The sequence below is a fragment of the Pipistrellus hanaki genome (assembly GCF_964339955.1).
Source record: "Pipistrellus hanaki genome assembly, chromosome: 16".
NCBI classification, from domain to species: domain Eukaryota; kingdom Metazoa; phylum Chordata; class Mammalia; order Chiroptera; family Vespertilionidae; genus Pipistrellus; species Pipistrellus hanaki.
This window is the reverse complement of record NC_140518.1, coordinates 4,135,337-4,156,168: the sequence shown is the minus strand read 5'-3', so window position 1 is coordinate 4,156,168 and position 20,832 is coordinate 4,135,337. Positions and strand designations below refer to the sequence as shown.

The following is a 20,832-nucleotide window of genomic DNA, read 5'->3' as shown; positions in this document are numbered from 1 at the left end:
CCCACCACCCCTGACAGTCATCACCGACGTGCAAAACGCTGAATGGGTTTCTAAAAGCGACTTAATTATGCCTTGTCTTGAAGAGAGACATCTGCATCATCCGCCTCCCGAAAACCACACGGAGTGACGGAGCCCAGTGTCACCAGCGTGACAATGGAGGACAGATCCCTCCTGCCAGCCTCATCCACACGCGCAGCCTCCATGCCACTCCCAGAAAACTGCCAACGCGCCAGGAGCCCCCAAAAGGGAGGAGCGTGTCTTAGCAGGTCAGCTCCCGAGACCATGGGAGGAGGCCATGGGCTCGTTCTCCGGGCTGCGGCTGCTCCATCCCTTTCCCAGGCTGTAGTCCCACCAGCTTCAGCGCCCCAGCGGCAGCCGCCGTTCATGGTAAACTCCCCACTGAAGACAACTTGCTAGCTACCTCTCTCCTGTGCTGCATGGGAGTGACCCCCGTGCTCTCACATCTCAGCCCAGCCTCTGCCCCAGCCCCATCCATCCCTCACCACAGCCCTCCCTCCTGGAGGGCTCCTAGGGAGGGCGAATGGCAGAGCCCTGAGAGGACCCGGTGTGGGACAGGAATCTGCACTTCCGGTGGAAGACTGGTAACTGGGGTTCCGTGAAAGTGGGGAAAGCAGAGATACCTTTACTAACTCTGGGAAACACAACAATTGCACAAGAAAGGAAACAAAGAAATGATATTTACAGTCTTAATCATGTAAGCTGTTTTATTAGTTAATTTGATTATTTATTATGGATATTTGTATACACACACACACACACACACATCACATACAATTGCCATTTTGAAGCCTACAGTTCAGTGGCATTAGTTACATTCAGACTGTTGTACGAACATCACTATTTCCTAACCTTTCTCACCACCCCAAACAGAAGCCCAGGAACCGTTAAGCAAGAGCACTCCATCCTCCCCTCCCCCCGGCTCCCGGGAACCTCTAAGCTACTCTCTGTGGAGAGTTCTTGTAAGTGGAATCACGGTATCCGTCCCTTTGTGTCTGGGTCATCCCGCGGATGCGATGCTTTCGAGGCTGACCCACGTTGTAATGTGCGTCGGGACGTCAGAAAATCACCGGGGGCGTCTGCAGCTGAAAGGTCGTGAGGCGGCGAAGCTGTGCCTACAGTGGAGGCTTGTGGAGACCAAACGCTGAAGGAACAGTTAAAGCAGCCGCTCCTGTTTATCCCGAGAGGCCAGAACCGGGTGGGGAAGGTCAGCAGACTCTGGCTTCTGTTATAAACCCGGCAGAACCACCTGACTTTTTAAACTATACAAGCATATATCTTTGGGTGAGGGGTAGGGGTGAGGGTTGTTAAATAAACGGATACTATAATTTGAAAATATACAAATATAGATTAGTAAATATTATTGGGAAATTTTAAATACAATTTTTTTAAATATGTATTTTTATTGATTTCAGAGAGGAAGGGAGAGGGAGAGACAGACAGAAACATCAATGATGAGAGAGAATCATTGATTGGCTGCCTCCTGCACGCCCAGGCACTGGGGATGGAGCCCATAACCCAAGCATGTGCCCTTGACCAGAATCAAACCTGAGATCCTTCAGGCTGCAGGCCGACGCTCTACCCACTGAGCCAAACCAGCTAGGGCTGTAATATAACTTTTAAATGGTTACAAGACGCTGATTTCACAGTGAAAATTCAAAGGGGGAAACACTGCCACGTACAAGAACTCAATTTCCAGAAATGTTTCTGCCTGATAATGAGACACCCACCTGAACGGCGTGTTTTCCGTTTTTTGTTTGTTTGTGGCTGTTCTTTTAATTCTTTATGGTTGAAAGTATGAACATGTCTCCTTTTCCCCCCATTGACCTCTCCCAGCCCGCTCCCACCCCACAGCACAAGCCTGCACCAAATGGTGTGTTTTTGGTAAAACTGCCTAAATCGCAGCAGTGACACCAGAATACCGAAAGGGACTGGAGGAGACACTTAAAATCAGCAGACATTTGAAAGCTCTGAGAGAAAATCCCCCATTCCCTTTGGCAGCTCCCCAAACCTAGCACAACTCATATGCTCCCTTTTCTCAAAATACCGTGCAAAATACCACAGGGATCCATACTTCAAAATGCTAGTAACTTCCCTCTGGGGTCAGAGGTACCAGCACAGAACATTCAGAGCCGATCAGCGAACTCCCTAGCCCATGGCCCGCAAAGCTCCTCATTTCTGCTGAAGTGCTCATTCTGGGGCGATTTCAGCTCTGCAAATACAAATGAATTGGTGAAGGGTTCCTTAAGGAATACATCCTAATGTTCGCGCACCAGGGGGCAGTTAAGCATTTCTTTTATGAGTCATGACAGCGTAAAAGCAGAAAACCCAAGCCACAAAAACAAAATTTCCCTCCTAATAAAACCGGGAGAGAAACGCACTGCACTCTGATCACTGGCAGCGCACTGAGCACCAGTACCCGTGCCTCAATGCCACCGTCTCTGCGGCCAAGGTGCGAGCCAGTCTCCAGAGACAGGAACACGGAGTTCAAATCAGCAGCACCCAACTCGGGCTGCCCGGGCGGGTCCTCCGTCAATGTTGGTTGAAGCAAATGGCCGCGGACTCTACCCCCAAGGCCACTGTATACTTGGGAGGAGGCGCACGCTTGCAATCCATACAAATCAAGGCAATAATTACTCCAAGTACAGAAGCCAAGTAATGTATCTAATTTGGCCTCCAAATCAGATATAAAATTAACTTGTTGGAGTCAATTAAAAGGAAGCGAATTTGTGACTACTGCACGGTCAACATGATGTTGCATTCTAGGGGGAGGAGAGGGAGGAAGAGGGATACAGAGGCTGATCTGGGCCTGTCTGCCCACCATGATAAGAGAGACTATATGGATGTGTGATGTGACCAACAGAGAAGGCACCGGAAGCCACAGATGAGAAGGGCCGTGGTCATTCCACCTAAGGAGATGGCAACGCTGTGAAAAAAGAACATGGAACAAAACACGGGGAAGAGCTCTTGACAGCTGCACGTGATCCAGAAGGAAAGGAGCAGAGAGTCAGGCCATCCTTAAATGCTAGGTGCCTGCGGTGTTAGACAAGCATGGAAATCCTGTGCAAAAGGACCTCAGCAGCCACTGTCAGTGGCCACGGGTCGTGGCTGGTGAGGCCCCCGACTGCACTAAGTTCCCTGAAGAAAGGACCATCACCCAAGGCTTCAGACACAGACTGACCAACAAGCTAATACTGACTCCCTTTGTGAAAACCAAGGAAAAGGCTAAAAAACGAGTCAGCCATCAAGTCCTGCCCAGCTCTGGCCCTGACTTCCCTTTCCCAGTGCAACTCAACTCAGGGAGCATCTCCTCAGCGGCTCTGGGTGTGAGGGGCCCACCTGAACTGGGGCACCCACTGGCAGTAACGACAGCTACACCTAAGGTAAGAACACGGAGCTCTAAAGCCAAATGCCATTCAGACTCTGTTGGAGTTCGCCATTCCTCTTCCAAAGACCCGCTATCTGAATGATGGAGAGGGGCGGTATATTGATTACAATGCCTTCAGTCCTTTCGGGGTAGGTTCACGCTAGCTAGATGCCAAAACCATTAACTCCATATAGATTAAAAAAAAGGGGGGGGGGCATCCTTTTCACAGCTGGTCACCAAGCGAGTGAGCACATGATATTGCCCAGAGCAACCTCGCCGTGGCACCCAGCCACCAACCTATCAGCACCCTCTCAACTTCGGCCTGTGGACAGACAACTGCACCAGCTGGTCAAGCCCTCCCGCCCATCACCACCACCCACTCATGCTGATCCAATCTGTCCCGGATCTGGCTGCTAATGAAACAGCCCTGCTGGCACGTGGAGGAGGAGAGGGGAGTGAGCCCATCGAGAAGAAACTCAAACACCTCGCAGGAGCGATGTGGACCCCGCTTCGCTGGCCTCCCTCCAGAGAGGTGACAAACCAGCAATCCACTCGTTTTGTGACTCTTTCCGTTAAGGAGCTCTATGGTCAAGGAGAAGGAAAACGTCACCCCTTATTCCAGATAAAATCATGTTTCATTTTTACCCTCCTGAAAACGGGTTGGCAGTGTTTTCTGTCCTCACTCGCCTGAGGGACATGGGAGACACCATTGTGGTGGCAGTGATCCTTGGGAGATGGAGGGCAAGAGGTCAGAGTGATGGGACAGGATCTCAACAAGGAACTGCAGCCTGGCCAGCATGGCTCCGTGATGACACATCACAATTGGTAGCAGACATCAGATCTAAGCTCCCCCACTTCAGGCTCCCAGCAGGAGACCCTGAGTGAGAGAATCATCTCTCCATGGCTGTTATCCTATATAATAAAAGCATAATATGTTAAGGGTCTGGTCATCTGGTGGGCTGTTCAACCAATCAAAGTGTAATATGCTAATGATATGCTAAGGCTGTTCAATTGCTCACTATGATATGCACTGACCACCAGGGGGCAGATGCTCCAACTGGTAGGTTAGCATGCTGCTGGGGCCCTGCGGATCTGAAGTGAGTGAGATGAACCGGACATGCCCTGGAGCCCTCCTGTGGCCCCTTCCTGGTCCCAATCGTACACCGGTGGGGTCCCCAAGCCTCGCAATCCTGGACCCCTTGGAGGACATTGGAGAGCCAGTTTCAACCCAATCCCACAGGCCAGGCCGAGGGACCCCACCGGTGCATGAATTCGTGCACCGGGCCTCTGGTTTCTTCATAAGGAAAATGGGAATAATAATAGAAACAGGGGCACTCATACGTAAAATTGAAGTTAGTAACAATAATAACCTTTACGTAAAGACTAGCCATGTACCAAAACTTCCTTAATCCTTCTAACATTAAGGGTCAGGTATGTTACCCCTGCTTCACTTATGGGGAAACTGAGACACGGAGCGGTTAGGTAATTCACCAAGCCATGCAGTTAGTAAGCGGCAGAGCCAAGATCCAATCCCAGCCAAGGTGGCTCGTGAGTCCCTGCTCTTGACCTTCTGGCCTTCCCAAGGTGGTGCTCACTTCCTAGAGTCCTTACAAGGACAGGGTGCATATAAAATACTTAGCACAAAAACTGGCCTGAAGACTCTATAAATGCCAGATGCTAACCGTCTCTAGCTTCTCACTATTATTAGAGCAAATGCTATGAGAGAAAATAACCAACAGGAAAAATGAAGGGTTTCGAAAGGAACCCCAGGAATTCAGGGAGGGAACGCTTATAAAGAAAAAAAAAAACAACAGTTATTAATGTGAGAGGGATAGGGATGCATGGAATAAATGTATGGAAAAGGCCAGAATGCTGGAGGGGGGGAAACAGGGAAAACAAGACTTTTCAAAAACTGAAACCATGAAAACAACAAAGAAAAGAAACCTTGGCTCTTTTTATGGAGTTAAAGCAATGCCATTTCCCACCAGGCAGAACGAAACAGCGGAGAGATTATGAAATAACAAGCGAAAGGGGAGGAAAATGAGAGCTCGGGCCAGGAAGTCCGGGAGCCAACTAATAAGTCTAATAAAGAGAGCACAGCGGGTCCGCGGGGGAGACCATTAAAGGGACATAAAACAGCACTCACCAGAGCCGAAGGGCACCGGTTTCCAAATCAAGGGATTGCAGAATAAACTTATTTAGAAATGTGGGGGGAATTTTCTCAATAAACGGACAAATGGATGCTTCTAGAAAAGAGGATGGGACCATGGGGGTGGAGGGGCCCTTTTTCTTTTTTCCTGTATAAGCCTTTTATGAACATCTGTTCTTTCTAGAATCTAGATGGTCTATCTCTTACTCTGATAAAAATAGCCGATTCCAAATACAGAGCCCAACTTAAGTGCCCAAGAAGTCGTTAGTGAAAAGCATCCCAGTCACGGTGCGGCTCAGTGTGACCCAGAGCTGTAGGGAGCGGGTTAAGCCTCGGATTGATCTGCTGGCAAAGTCGCAAACAAGTCCCAGCTTGGACGGCACAGCCCTCTAAGCATAATTAAGCTTGATCTTGTGACTGCTCCCCAGATCTTTCCTGGGTAGCTAATGTGCCTTGGGAGGGGCAGCAAGTGCTGCCAAAACAAGTGAAACTTAGAAGAACATTGTAAATTGCCTTGTTTGCCCCTGACTATAAATAAAGCATTAGCTTTGCAGTCTGGATCTGTTCTGTGGCCTCCGCCAGGCACAGAAGATCCACCTGGACCCAGCTTATTCTCCTGTCTGTCTCTTTCTTCATCCTTCACCGCCCTCCCTCAGGCTCGCCGAACTCTTGGCTGTGCTGGCGCGGCCCACAGTGCCACCTTAAGTAAAGTAAAAACCAGTATTGTGGCCAGTTTGTGAGATGAAGTGCCACGCGGCCACCAAATAAGAAAGAGTTCAGGACCTAGGAAGGAAAGGGACACATTTGCAAGCATGATGTGCGGTGCGATTCCATTTATTTATAAATTATACATAAACAAGGAAGTACCTAGAAGGTCATGTGGAAAAGCTTATCAATTGGGGAGGAGGAGGATCTAAAACCATAAGTTCACTGACCTACACAAACCCCAAAGTCCTCATGTGTCCTACACCATATTCCCCTTAATGTCAGAGAATAATCAAGGTGTATCAGGGGCCTTGGCTGGTCTGGCTCAGTGGATAGAGCATCGGCCTGCGGACTGAAGGGTCCCAGATTCAATTCCTGGTCAAAGGCACATGCCCGGGGTTGTGGGCTCAATTCCCAGTGTGGGGCGTGCAGGAGGCAGCAGATCAATGATTCTCTCATCACTGATATTTTTCTCTCTCCATCTCCCTTCCTCTCTGAAATCAATGAAAAGATAGTTTAAAGAAAAAAGATGTATCGGCATTTACTAAGTGCCAACCACTATGCTAAATGCTCCAAATAGACTTACTTATTCGTCTACACAACAACTCTGAAAAGGAGACAATTACCTCCACTTTACAGATGAGGAAACTGAGGCTTACACAGTCTACATAACGAGCCCCTGCTCACCCAACTAATCAGCTGAGAAACCGGGATCAAACCCAGGCAAGGTGCTCCAGGGCTCATCAGAACAGCAGAGCAGGGGATGCACCAGAAAAAGGCCCCGCCCCTGGGTGCCCAATGCCCCTGCCCTTGGCTCACCCCGGCCGCTGACAGATTGAGACATTTCCTGGCATGACCACATCCTGAGAAGTTCATCATAATTGGGAAAATTATGCTTCAGGGATGTAACGAGCTTACATTCAATTAGTTCCTTCCTTCATTGGGAGGACCAGAAGGGCCGACTTCCTATGGACTGGAGGGGGAGAGCTTTCTGGCTGCCTGTTTGCTGAGGGGGAGGGGAATGTGAAAATATTTAGGTATACTAAGGCTCTCAGAGAAAGCACAGACTTATAGAGTAGAACTCATCCTCCTCTTCCTTCCATCAAATATATCCTTCCACCCATCATCCATCCATATCCATGCATCCATCTCTATTCATACATTTACATACATCCATCCATATCCTTCCACCCATCATCCATCCATCCATCCATCCATCCATATCAACCATCTATCCATCCACTCATATCCACCCATCCAACTATACTCATCCATCCATATCTATCCATCCATCTCCATCCATCCATCCATATCCATCCTTCCATCTCTATTCATACATTTACATACATCCATCCATATCCTTCCACCCATCATCCATCCATCCATATCAACCATCCATCCATCCACTCATATCCACCCATCCAACTATACTCATCCATCCATATCTATCCATCCATCTCCATCCATCCATCCATATCCATCCTTCCATCTCTATTCATACATTTACATACATCCATCCATATCCTTCCACCCATCATCCATCCATCCATATCAGCCATCTATCCATCCATTCATATCCTCCCATCCATCTATGCATCTATATCCATCCATATCTATCCATCCATCCATCTCCATTCATCCATCCATATCTATCCATCCATCCACCATATCAATTCATCCATTTCCATTCATCCACCTATATCCATTCATCCATATCAATCCTTCCATACATCCATATCTATTCATCCACCCACCCATCCATTCATATCTACCCATCCATCATCCATCCTTCTCCATTCATCCATCCATATCCACCCATTCATCCTCCACTCATCCATCCATGTTTATTTGTTCACTATATAAAAAAAATAAATAAATAAGTATTGTCAGCATCCCACATGTCAAGAGTGCCTTCCTAGCATCTTTACTGAGTGACTCCTCTTAAGATTGCAATACCCAGAACTCCCACCCCTGCCAGGACACTCTCTCTCCTCCTCCTTCCCTTTATGGTTCTCCATCACACTTACCTCTGTCTGACATGCTGTGTGTTTTATTGTACAGGTTGCTTATCATGTGACTCTCTGCTAGAATGGCAGTCCCTCGAGGACAGGAACCTCTGTGCGTTGTTTACAGCGTTTTAGCTCGGTGTCTAAAACAGTGCCTGCCACCGAGAGGGGTGGGGGAGGGTGCAAGAGGACCCCTGGGGCCCTGGCTGCCCTACACTCCACGATCAGGTCAGACAAAGGAGTCCATCCCGGAACACGGCTCGGCCTTCGTCTATCATATGCAAATAATAAAGCCTCCGGGACCATGCTGAGGCTCAGGTGAGGTCGTGGGTGGCAGTGTGCTTTGGAAAATATAAAGCAATAAACCAATGTCACCTAATAATGTTTGGGGCTCCTGCAGTCCACTTACGGACGCCCCTGCCCATGGATTTCTTCATGCATGATTGCAAAGGGCTCCGCGAATTCAAACTGGTAATGTATTTACAGCCTGTACACGGGTAATGGCTCTTTGCCCCTTCCTCCTGCCTCAGATACGATACTAATCCATTTTCCCCTTGTTTGTGTGTTGAACAAATATAATTTTTTTTTCCCCACCGTTCCGGGGAACTAACTCACTCAGCCCCAGAGCTGTCGTGGTTTATTTCTTCACACGAAGACCAGAGCTTCAGAAATATGCCAGGGAGGCTGCGTGACTGTCTGCCGCAGGCTGCCACCTCGCCCCACTGCTCGCTCTTGCTTCCAGAAGAGCACGGCTCTGGCACGGAGAGGAGGTCAGCCTGGAGAGGGACCAGGACGCCTAGGACTACTCTGGGCCCAGGAAGGCTTTGCTTCTGGCTGCTTCCAGAAAACAAATACAGCTCCGCTGGCCGTGGGACTCCTCCTCGGGTGTTTGAGTCAGGAAACGGGACAGACACCTACAGAGCCAGCGTGCCTCTCAGTGGGTGGGAAGCCGAGAGGCAGGGTGGAGAAGAGAGGAAGGGAGAGGCTGGGAGGTGGTGGCCTGTGATGGCTGGCAGTGGCCACAGTGAAGGAACAGGATTCTGTAAGGATGTCAGCAGGCATCACCTCGGCAGGGAAGTGGCAGGTGCTGGGGCAGAGCCAGGCCATGTTGCAGGCTCCTCCCACCCAGATCTGGAGAGCATTTCCCCACCCAATGAATTCAGGTGGGCCTCGTCACTTGCTGTGGCCAACCAAGTGTGACAGGAGTGGTTTTCTATCAGCTCAAGGGTCCAGGCCTCCTGAGACCTTGTTTTCCACAGTCGTGTAAGGAAGCCTGCGCTCCACCACGGACCCGTGAGCCACCGTGCGGACAGAGGCCCAGCCAGCAGGCAGCACCACGGCCCAGACCTGTGCGTGAGGCCCTCGAACAGCTCCCGGCCGAGGCGAGCTGCCAGATGTCTGCAGCCTCATGACTGACCTCAGAAGAACCACCCAGCTGAGCCCAGCCAAGCCAGAATCATAAGAAATGACCCGCTATTGTTGACGTAACTCCCCAAGTTTGGGGTGGTTTCCAACTGACACAGAAGTGCAGGGGGTGTTGGCTGTATATTGGCTACTGAATATCTATTCATCTCTTCCTCCACTCTTAGTCATGTTATCTAATAGGGGGTGGGGTAGAGGGAGTTGGTAGCCCAGACCTGGCCAGTTGACACATCACATCCCCATGGCAACAAGGATTAGCATTCAGGGAAGAGCACATAACCCAAGTTGGCCCAGTTACTCCCTGCCCGTGAAACTCAATCCCAAGACGGTCTGAACCAGCAGTCGCCAACCTTTCCCACCCAGACCACCAGTGGTCCGCTGGTCTGAACCATGAAAGGAAGACCTCCTTCCTCCAGACTTGAGCGTGAGAGGATGGGACTGACTGTCTGAGGTTGGAGTCACGCAGAAGAGAGAAGAGCCACGAGACGGAGAAACCAGGCCCCGGTGACATCCTCTGACCCACAGAGGGTACCAGGGTCTGAGGACCCCTCCACGTCTGGATTTTTCAACTGAACCGGCTCCTCCATTCACTCTCTTGCTTAGGCCAGACTGAGTACGTTTTTCAGTCAACCATAAACCTGGCTGATGCAGAGAGATGGAGACCACGGGCTCGCCCCTGGGGCAAAGCAATGAGCAAACAAGGGGCCTGGATCCCCAGGGACTCCTATGTTCCCAGCCTGCAGCTCTGCGTTTCTTCTACCCGAGAAAAGGCTTTCTAATGGCAGCCACTGTTTTCCTCGTCTCAGTTACTCTCAGCCAAGCCTAATCCTAAGCAGAGCAGCAGGAAACAACCCCATCAGTACAACTAGCTGTAGGTACCCAGTTGCCATGGAGACCACCCCAACACACAGAATCCAAAGTACTCAAATGAGAAAGGTCTGATATAGCCGAAACCGGTTTGGCTCAGTGGTAGAGCGTCGGTCTGCGGACTGAAGGGTCCCGGGTTCGATTCCGGTCAAGGGCATGTACATTGGTTGCGGGCACGTCCCCAGTGGGGGGTGTGCAAGAGGCAGCTGGTCGATGTTTCTCTCTCATCGACGTTTCTGGCTCTCTATCTCTCTCTCTCTTCCTCTCTGTAAAAAATCAATAAAATATATATTAAAAAAAAAAAAAAAAGAAAGGTCTGATATAAACCTAAGAGACTCCCCTGCCCCCCAACCCCTGGCCTCCCCATTTCTGGTGGAGTCCCACCCTCAGTCCGTATTCCCCAATATCCCAGGGGAAGCAGCCCCCAGAACCCGGCACCCGTGATGGGCTTAAACCTCTTTGGCTGCCATCACCATCAAAGGGCTGCCAATTCCTCCCAGTTCTCCAGCAGGAGTGTGCTTTGCTCTCTCCCTTCCTAACTCCCTCTGCCTCTCCCCAAGGTCAAGGCCTCTAATGAGTCAAGGCATCCCCTGAAGTAACACCTGAGCCTCCAGCCTGCCTTTCCATCATCAGGCCTCCACACACACACACACACACACACACACACACACACTCCCAATGGCTGCGCTACTTGCTAACAACGGAACTCGCTTCCTGGAAGTACAGCTCTGATGGTGTCACCCTCTCAAACCTCCAGCATCCCCCCACCAATCTAGAGAACAAAGCAGAAATGTTCTTCCATGGGACCCCAGGTTGTCCATACCCAGCCCCCAACCAACTTCTCTGGCCTCTCCTCCCAACCAAACCACCGGCCGTTCCTTCAATAGCCCTGTATCCTCCACGCTTGTGCTTCCAGTTTGAGGTTCTTTCTGCCTATAGGTCACCTCCTTCCCCTGCTCCCTCCCGACATCCTCAGTGTCTCCTGTTCCTCCAACCTGAGCTTCCTCCATGAAGACCTCTTACTTCCCCACCTAGAAGTGCCCTCCCAGGGCCTGGGTCCCCGTCATCGTTGGCCCATCACCTTCTCACAACCACCTGCTGACCCGTCTCATGATTACAGGTGAAGGCCCTACCTCAAGCTCCCTGCGGGGAGGGACTATACCTTTCTTCTTTGCATACCCCGCACAATGCCTTGCACACAGTAGGTGCTCACTGAGTTGGCCTGAAGACAATGCTCTCCCTGCTCCCACATTCTGGGCAGGCCCTCTCCAAGGGAAAAAACATGGCTATTCTGCGAACAGAACACACATTTGGCCATTTCTAAAATTGCATAGACCCTTGACAAAGCTTTTTTTTAAAATATATTTTTACTGATTTCAGAGAGGAAGGGAGAGGGAGAGATAGAGAGAAACATCAATGATGAGAGAGAATCATCGATGGACTGCCTCCTGCACACCCCACACTGGGGATGGAGCCCACAACCCCGGCATGTGCCCTAACTGGGAACCAAACTGAGACCGCCTAGTTCAGAGATCAACACTCAGCCACTGAGCCACTCCAGCCGGGGACAAAGCTTTGATCCCTGGTTCTTCTCCCTCCCTGTGTTCAAGCCACTGAACTAAAGCTTTGCAGGCAGCCCTCACCCACAGGGATACACCCAAGACCCCCAGCGGACACCCAGAACCTCGAATGGCGGGTGCATACACATTATGTTTTTTCCTACACGTACAAACCTGTAATAAAGTTTAACTTGTAAATCAGGCACAGGAGGAGATGAGCAATAGTAATTACTAATAAAATGGGACAATTATAACAATATGCTGGCATAAAAGTTACGTGAATGTGTCCCTCGGTTCAGGGGGACCCCTGTTGATGTCTTCAGAGGCTCCGTGCTCTCTGGTGCGGCACGTGGCCATCATTGAACACGTCTTCTGTTCACGTCTTGCCCCACAAACTTAATGCCTTTTCCATCTTAACTAAGCACTTCCCAAGCCCTGTGGCTGGAACGTCTGCCGTTTGAGCTGAGCCTGCATAACCCACCCAAAGCTCCTCACAATTTCACGGATGGAGACTCGTTCTCACTGCCGATCTCAGCGTCCAATTGTGTCCTTTCCTTAGGAAGCCCAGAACTTTCCTCTCCGGGAGGAGAGGAAGCACTTTCCGGCTTCTCTTTGGCATATCGGAGCACCACCATCACTAGCCTGTGCTTCGGGGCCGTGACTGGGTAAAACAGAGATGACTCGCACACAAGCACTGCGACGCCACGATAGACAGTCGATCGGAGCACCCAGGCGGCACGCCACTCAGTGACGGACAGGCAGGGAGCGCCTACAGCGCGGAGACCCCGGACAAAGGGAGGACCCGCGTCCCGAGCAGGATGGAGCCGGATGCGAGATTTCATCACGTTACTCAGAACGGCGTGCAATGTAAAAACAGATGAAATTGTTTACTTCTGGAATTTTCCATGTAACATTTTCGGGCTGCGGTTGACTAAAACCGTGGAAAATGGAACTGCGGATGATGAGAACCTACTGCATTTGCAGAAAACAGGTGGTGGGCCAGATGTGCACACTGGTGAGGTGCCCACCGCGTGTCCAGATCGGACTGAAAGCGGCTCCAAATCCTCGGCACTCACACGGCGCCTGGCACACAGCAGGTTCTCATGGACGGACGGACGGAAGGAAGGAAGGAAGGAAGGAAGGAAGGAAGGAAGGAAGGAAGGAAGGAAAATGTGTCAATCATCTTTAAAGCATATCTATTAAACGTCAACCTTCAGAGAGAGGTGACTGTGATTGTGGGGCTCTCAACTCTGACTAGTTAATCTCTAGGCCCTTTGCAACCTCCTGCTCTTCTACAGACCTCCCGCCTTTCTCTCCTTCACGGAAATGGGGCAGAAAGGAGGAGCAGACCTTCCCAAGGGGAATGCAGAGGTCTGATCCTCATGGAGGCCAGGCCTGGGAGGAGGCAGAGGGAAGGACGGGGAGGAGGTCTCCAGCCTGGGGGCGGGAGGGCGGGGTGAAGGCAGCCTGAGGATGCCCAGGGGAAGGAAGGACCGTCCCTGGGCCTCAGGGCAGGCCTCGGGGCCACAGCACCCCGATGGTCAGCGGAGACAAGAGAACACAGGCGAGCGCTTCCGCCAAGACGAATGCTGTTTTTCCATCAGCGGGGACAGAGGGCGAGCTGTGTCATTTCCTGCCCCTGCACGGTGCATAATGACATTGGAAATCTGAAGCATGAAATTGGAAAGAAAAATACAATAATAAAATCATCATCATCCGTCTCCCTCCTGCATGGTTTTCGTCCCTTTCTCCTACCTCCCTCTCTCCCTCGCCACCCCGTCGTGCAACAAGACTGCCTTCCACCCAGTGCGGAGCCCGCGGTCAGGACACACATGGAGGGAAGGTCCCCGCCTCGCTGGCCCACGCTGCCAGGGGACAGAGCTGTCACCACGCCACTCCTGTGCTCACGAGAGCCACCGGTGTTGGGGTGCCAGGAGCGCTGGGCGTGTCTCCTGCCCGTGCCTGGCGCGGCCGGAGGACATTCACGTTAGCTGAGACAGCCTCCCACGGGAACTGGCCATGGAGGCCTTCACAAATGAAGGGCCTCGGCACACAAGCCTTGCGGGTTCCAGCCTCGATCACGGAGCATTTCAGGTGTCAGTGTCTTTGCGCATCGCCATGCAAAAAGCAAAGGTGGCAGGAGTGGCAGGTGCCCCTTCACCACTGTGCCAGGAGGCCTGGGGCAAGGCTGAGACAGGCACGGCCTGGAGAAGGGCCCTACCCCACACGGCCTCCACGCACCCGGCCACACTGAGCTTGTCACGTGACAGCCCTGGGACAGGCAGCTGTAGATCCCACTGAGCTAACCTGGTCCACCTCCCCACTCCCGCACTGAGTGCCCACTGAGAGGGCAGCCTTGCCCAAAAACACACAATTAGCACCTCCCAGGCCACTGCATCCCCGTGCAGAACAAGAAATGTGCAGAGACTAGAATCCAGGAGGCCCTGGGCAGTGACCTCGGGGCCCTTTCCTCTCTCCGCCTTACAAAGAGGAAAATCTAGGCTCGGGAACAGAGAAGCAGCTTAGCACACGCCTTCCCCACTGTCCTGGCACTCTGGCTGAGGCCCGGCCCATGACAGTGTGTTCCAAAAGCAAAAGACCTCATATTCAAGACCTCCACCAGGCCCATCAGCCTGGCTCAGTGGTTCAGCATCAACCTATAAACCAGGAGCTCACGGTTTGATTACGGGTCAGGGCACACGTCCGGGTTGCGAGCTGGATCCCCAGAATAGGGCATGCAGGAGGCAGCCAATCAATAATTCTCTCTCATCATTGATGTTTCTCTCTCTCCCTCTCCCTTCCTCTCTGAAATCAATTTTTTTTTTTTTTTTTTTTTTTTTTTTTTTTTTTTTTAGCCGAAACCGGTTTGGCTCAGTGGATAGAGCATCAGCCTGTGGACTGAAAGTTCCCAGGTTCAATTCCAGTCAAGGGCATGTACCTTGGTTGCGGGCACTCCCCAGTAGGGAGTGTGCAAGAGGCAGCTGATCGATGATTCTCTCTCATCGATGTTTCTAGCCTCTATCCCTCTCCCTTCCTCTCTGTAAAAACTCAATAAAATATATATTTTTTTAAATTTTTTTAAAGAGGGGGAGCTCTACAGTGAGACTGTGGGTTGAAATCCCAGCTCTGCTCACCATGTAATCCTGAACCATCCTACCGAATAAAAGAGAAACATGCAAACTGACAGCACCTTCGCTATGCCCACAAGCCCTGCCTACCAGCCAAACAGGGTGAGTATACAAATTAACCCAAGATGGCGATTAATTTGCATATCTAGGCCAGAGCGCAAGGCTGAAGACAGCGTAGAAAGAAGCTAAGTGCTGCAGAAGGGAGCGAAGCTTCGGAGAAACAAGCAAGCTGGGTGGGGGAGAAGGAAGGGAAGCAGGTGGGGCAGTGACCACAGCAGGAAGCCCTATTGCAGGAATCTTCCTGCAACGGGCCTCTGGTTTATTAATAGTCACTGTGCCTCGGTTTCCTCATCTGCAGAATGGGGGTACATAGTCACCCCTGGTACGCGCTTCACAGGGCCGTTGGGAACATTAAATGAGATGATCTCAGTGCTTGCCGGAGCACCTTGTCCGTAGTGAGGACGCGACAAACAATATTAGCTTTCTTCGTCATTAAAGCCTCCTCCGGCTTTCAGGCTGCGTTGCTGGGGGACTCTAATGGGAAATAATGACCATCCTCTTGTGTCTAATGGCAGCCTCCCTCCCCACTGATTCCAGGCCTCAGGCAAACATCCAGGCCAGGCCCGGGCACTGGGAAGGAAAAGATAGTGATTACTAGAGGCTTGGACGGTAATTTAAGGAGTCAGGAGACAAACAAGCAAATGGCTTTGAAGAACAGTCATTTAAGGAGGACTGGTCATGCTCCCAAGATCCTGCTAATGCGAAAAGCAAACAAACTGTAAGGCATGTTGTGAAGCCCGTTTCAAATGCTCAGGACGCTTATGCCAGGAATTTCTCTTACAGAAACCCTTGCTCCAGGGCATAGTTCAATACTGTGCAAATATGTCACCGCCGCATCGTATTAGATAGATATGTCCATGCACATTCGACACATACATAACCGTATGCACAACTGACCCTAGAATCATGTCACCCCTATGCAAGGTGCCAAGGGACCCCAGGCAACTGACGGATGGCTGGTTTTCGCTTTTCTGAGACGTGTACTCGAGGCGTCCTGGGGATGCAGAGTCCTTCGGACCCAGGCACCATGGCCCGGTGAGCCGCCCTGACGCTCTGTAAGTGAACAATAAAAACTCTCCAAGGAGCACGCTCGGGGAACACTGCTGACCTCTGGGAAGCGAGGGGCTTTCTTCTTCTTTTAAACGTGGAAAACACCTGAATTTTTAGACGTGCCACACTGACTGGACATGACACATCGGAATGCTCCAGACCAGGGCTGCTCAGCTTGGCACACTCACACTAGGAGCTGGGTGATTCTTTGGGGGGGGGGGGGGGGGGCTGTGTACCGTGGGGTGTGCAGCAGCATTCCTGGCCTCTATCCACTAGATGCCAGTTGTGACAACCTAACACGCCAACCGTCCCCTGGGGAGCAACATGGGCCCCGGTTGAGAACCGCTGTTCTGCCCCACAGATCAGCTACATTAAACACACGTGATTCCATGATGAGCACACGCAGTCCTCACAGCTCGGGCCACCCGGCCCCGCCGCCTTTCCCGAGCTCGGGAAGCATCTGTGAGAACCACGCCCATCGCCAGGGCCTCTGAGGGGTCCTGAGCCCACCCCACCCCGCTGCCTCCATAAGGCGCTCCGCCTCTCCGCTGTGCATCCGGTGGCCTGCAGGGGCGCCTTTGTGCAGCGGGCTCACATTCAGGGTCAATTTTAGAAAAAGAAATGACTCCTATGCTGAGTTTTTTAAAAACATATAAATAACTTTCAGAATCTCTCCCCCCCCCCCCCAACTACTTTAAAAATCAAAAGTAAAACTGTTTTAGCCCTGGCCGGGTGGCTCATTTGGTTGGAGCATCATCCCATACACCAGAAGGTTGCGGGTTCAATCCCCGATCAGGGCACACGTGGGAGACAACTGAGGTTTCTCTTTCACATCGATGTCTGTCTGTCTCTCTCTCTCTCTTTCTCTCTCTCTCTCTCTCTCTTTCTCTCCTTCCTCTCTCAGGTAAGGATTGGAGAAGAAAAAGAAAAGTAAAATTTTTTAGATGCTCACAGCTAAGTGAACACAGTAATACACCGGTCTGATGATGGTTTGAAGGAAGCTACATCTTAAGTGTTTGCATTTTATTGCTCCCACATCCGTTCCTCCATGTCCTGAAGACACATGCTCTCTGGTTTTGGTTCTTTGTTTCCTGCTGTTTTATGTCTTTGGCCACGAGAACCGTAGAGTGTGCCTGACCTAAAGGAGTGAAGCAGAATAGGACCCCTGGTGCCTGGGCAGAAGCATGAAGACTGTCTGTGTGGCCCCTGCAAGGATGCTGACATACTAGGTACCCCCGTCGCTCACCTGAGATTGACATTTAAAAGGCTTTCACCTGTGTTTACGGAGTTGCAAAGGACATCATTTCTGGGGCACAAATATTGGTGCGTTTACACAAAACCGTTTGACCAGCCCTGCATCTGTATCTAAACAGCACCGGGACCTGAGTCCCGCTGTGATCCCCCTAAAAATTCATACGACAAAGCTGTGCGCTTCCGTTCCATACTACATTCCTGTTCGCGGGTTCTACTCTACGCGCACCCCAAGCACGGGCGAGCTTTTCAAAAGCGAAAAATTGGCGTCATTTCCTCTGGCTTGGATTTAATTACATTTCCCCACAGACTTTTACCTGCGAGCACCTCAGATTTTAGGCGAGAGAGTCTATTATTGAGGTCTTTATCACACCTCTCCCAATATATTTACATATATTTCAATTCCTTTTTTTTTAAATTTCCTGTGAGCCTTAGGGCTCTATCTGCTTAGACGACAATTTCCTGGATTGAGTTACCATTACCACCACTAGAGAACAGATTCATAACAACAACAATGTAACACATGATTTACCGTTATTAAAGAAAAATATGCTTGAAAATGCACATTTTCCCCGGATGAGACTTTTTCCTTGTCTTTTTTTTTTTTTTTTCAACTGTTCCTCTACTCGTGGATAAATACTAAGTAGCCATTGCTATAAGACAGTGAGGCATCCATTTATTTCTAGTTTACTTCGTCTTATCCCTTATTTAACGGAAGATGGGGAGAGTAGGTATTTTGTTATAATAATGTCATTTTGTTCTCTGAACTCCTTCCAAGTTACAGCCCCAAATCTCATTGTGGCCCATCACGGACATTGCCTCTGGGGGCCGCTCTGCCAACAATTGGATTAGACTCCCATCAAAGGGCAGGACGGCGGCGGAACTGCTCCCGGACCCGCGGGCGGCGGGCGGCGACAGCATCCCGCACTGTCTCCTCGCCAGCCCTCGGGGTCCCTGTTTCTCTGCGGAGACCGAGCCACCCAGAGACACGGAAATCAGGCGAGGACGCGTCTTTCTTTTGTGAAATGGGAGGGGGGCGACTGAGCAAGGGGGGCTGGGAAGGGAGCACCAGCCGTCAGTCAGGGCCTCTCTGGCCGGGCAGCGCTGAGAAAGAGGACAAAACTGGGAGCCGAGGGCCCGGATCTGACTCTGTTAACACTCTGGGGGCACCTGTGTAACTCCGGGCGTGTCTCCACGTGCCCTCAGCGGAGCTGCTGACTCAGAGGACCTCTGAAAGGGGGGAAGGCAGGTACGAGGGGGTTCCACCTCAGGCTAGTGTTTGCAGATCACAGGACTATTAAAGACAGGAGAAAGGACTACATCCCGATCAACCAAAGGGGAAACCGCAGGTCACACGTCTCATGATGGGACTCACACGGCTGGAACACACAGCACCACCATGGCCTGCTCAGGCCCGGAAATCGGAATCCCAATTCATCCAGCCTCTAGGTCTCCCCGGGGACTCAGCTTGCAGGAGATGTGGGCTGGGTGTATTATTGTTAAAATAGTAATGAGTTATTGTTCAAGCCTTGGTGACTGTGCTTACAAAAATACAAGGCAGCCTGGACGGTGTGGCTCAGTGGTGGAGTATGTCGACCTAGGAACCAGGAAGTCACGGTTTGATTCCCAGTCAGGGCACCTGCCTGGGTTGTGGGCTCGATCCCCAGTAGGGGCTGTGCAGGCGGCAGCCAGTCAATGATTCCCTCATCGTTGATGTTTCTCTCTCTCTCTCTCTCCCGCTCCCTTCCTCTATGAAATCGATAAAAATATATTTTTAAAGAAATACAAGGCGTTCTGGGCGCACTAGATTTACAGGTGCTATTACTCGCTGTTACAAACAATTTCCACCTCCCAAGAAAGTTGGGGGAAGACAGATGAAATGAGATCAGCAAAATGTTAATAACGACTGAAGCTGGCTGACGGGTACCTGGCTTGCATCACAGAATTCTCTCCACTTTCCTGCATGTTTGAAAACGGCTATGCCAAAAGGCCTTTTCCAGGGAAGGGGAGGAGAGAAAGAGATGTTTAATTAGTGCCCTTCCTAAATGCTAGTCCTCGGCCAGCTGCCCAACAAGCTCCTTTCGCTGTCTAAAGAGAGGCGGGGCCCTAAACACACACCGGGAATAAACCGGATTGGCGATAAGAGGGAGCCCCGGCACCCGGACCTCTGAGATGCATCCTGGTCACACGGGGAGAGACCGGAACAGCCCGTCAGCAGAGAAATGTCAGTAAACGAGCCTCAGTCTACATTCCTCCTGTAACGGGCCACTTACCCCTGCAGCGAAGCCGAGACTTCCATCCAGGATCCGCCTCTGCAAATGCAAACAGGACGTTTCAGTTTCTAAGGGATAATTCCTGGGACGATGGGGAACCATAACCCCGAAGGGAGCCAGCCACGTGAATCCAGACCGGCCCACACCTGGATCAAATCCTCCGGAATCGGAGCCTTTATAAAATGGGCCAAAAATCAGCTGGCGGAAATGTTTACCCTCCACCCCGCGGCCAATCAAGAGTCTTCTTTCAGGGCGGCCCGCTTGCACTGGCCCACGTGCTGCCTCTTTCTGTGAATTACGACTGGGAGCCTTCAGGGAGCCGCTGGCCTCAAAGATGGACTTTGACAAGCGCTGGTGAGGAGCATGCACACACGCTGCCGGTGGGGGTACACACTGGCACAGCCGCTGGCAGTGACCACGTGACTCGGGGATGCCATTCCTGAGTCACTGCCTAACAGGAACACACACTCGAAGTCACCAAGCTCGTGTACAGAAACGCTCCTGGCAGCGCTGTTTGTGAGAGCCGGAAACTAAAAACTACCCAAGCGGGTAGTACATCATTAGGATATATTCATACAACAGAATACCATTTGGTAACGAGAACACAAAATGCATATGGATGGGAGTGCACAGTCAGGGGCAGCCAGGAAACCGGGAAATAAATGGAGTGAAATCAGCCAGACACCAAGAGAACATACCACATACTGTATTTTTCCAATCCAAAATTAATAAATCAATATTTTGAACATTTTGCTGGTTTTCCTCTGAAGGCCTTCTTTTTTGGCATCCTAAGGAGCTGTTCTTCCTGTTTTCCCCACTGTTTGATCACACAGGGAGTGGGAGGAGGTCCAAATGGTCTCTCTGCAGCTCTCTGTCCATGCTCTTTTGCACAGCAGATTGCATTCAGTTTCAATTTTGCAGATATTTATCATTTTTTATTTTTGGGGTATTTATCGTTTTTTACGGGTATTTATCGT

At 50.9% G+C, this 20,832-nt stretch overlaps 1 protein-coding gene across 1 annotated transcript in view; it reads right to left on the bottom strand.

The window, feature by feature from the left end:
* Positions 1-20,832, bottom strand: part of SLC39A11 (solute carrier family 39 member 11) — a 143,600-nt gene that overhangs the window by 118,254 nt on the left and 4,514 nt on the right. Inside the window, exon 3 of the mRNA XM_084862166.1 lies at positions 19,856-19,894. Within this exon, the coding sequence (XP_084718292.1) occupies positions 19,856-19,894 (39 nt within the window). The remainder of the gene's footprint in view (positions 1-19,855; positions 19,895-20,832) is intronic.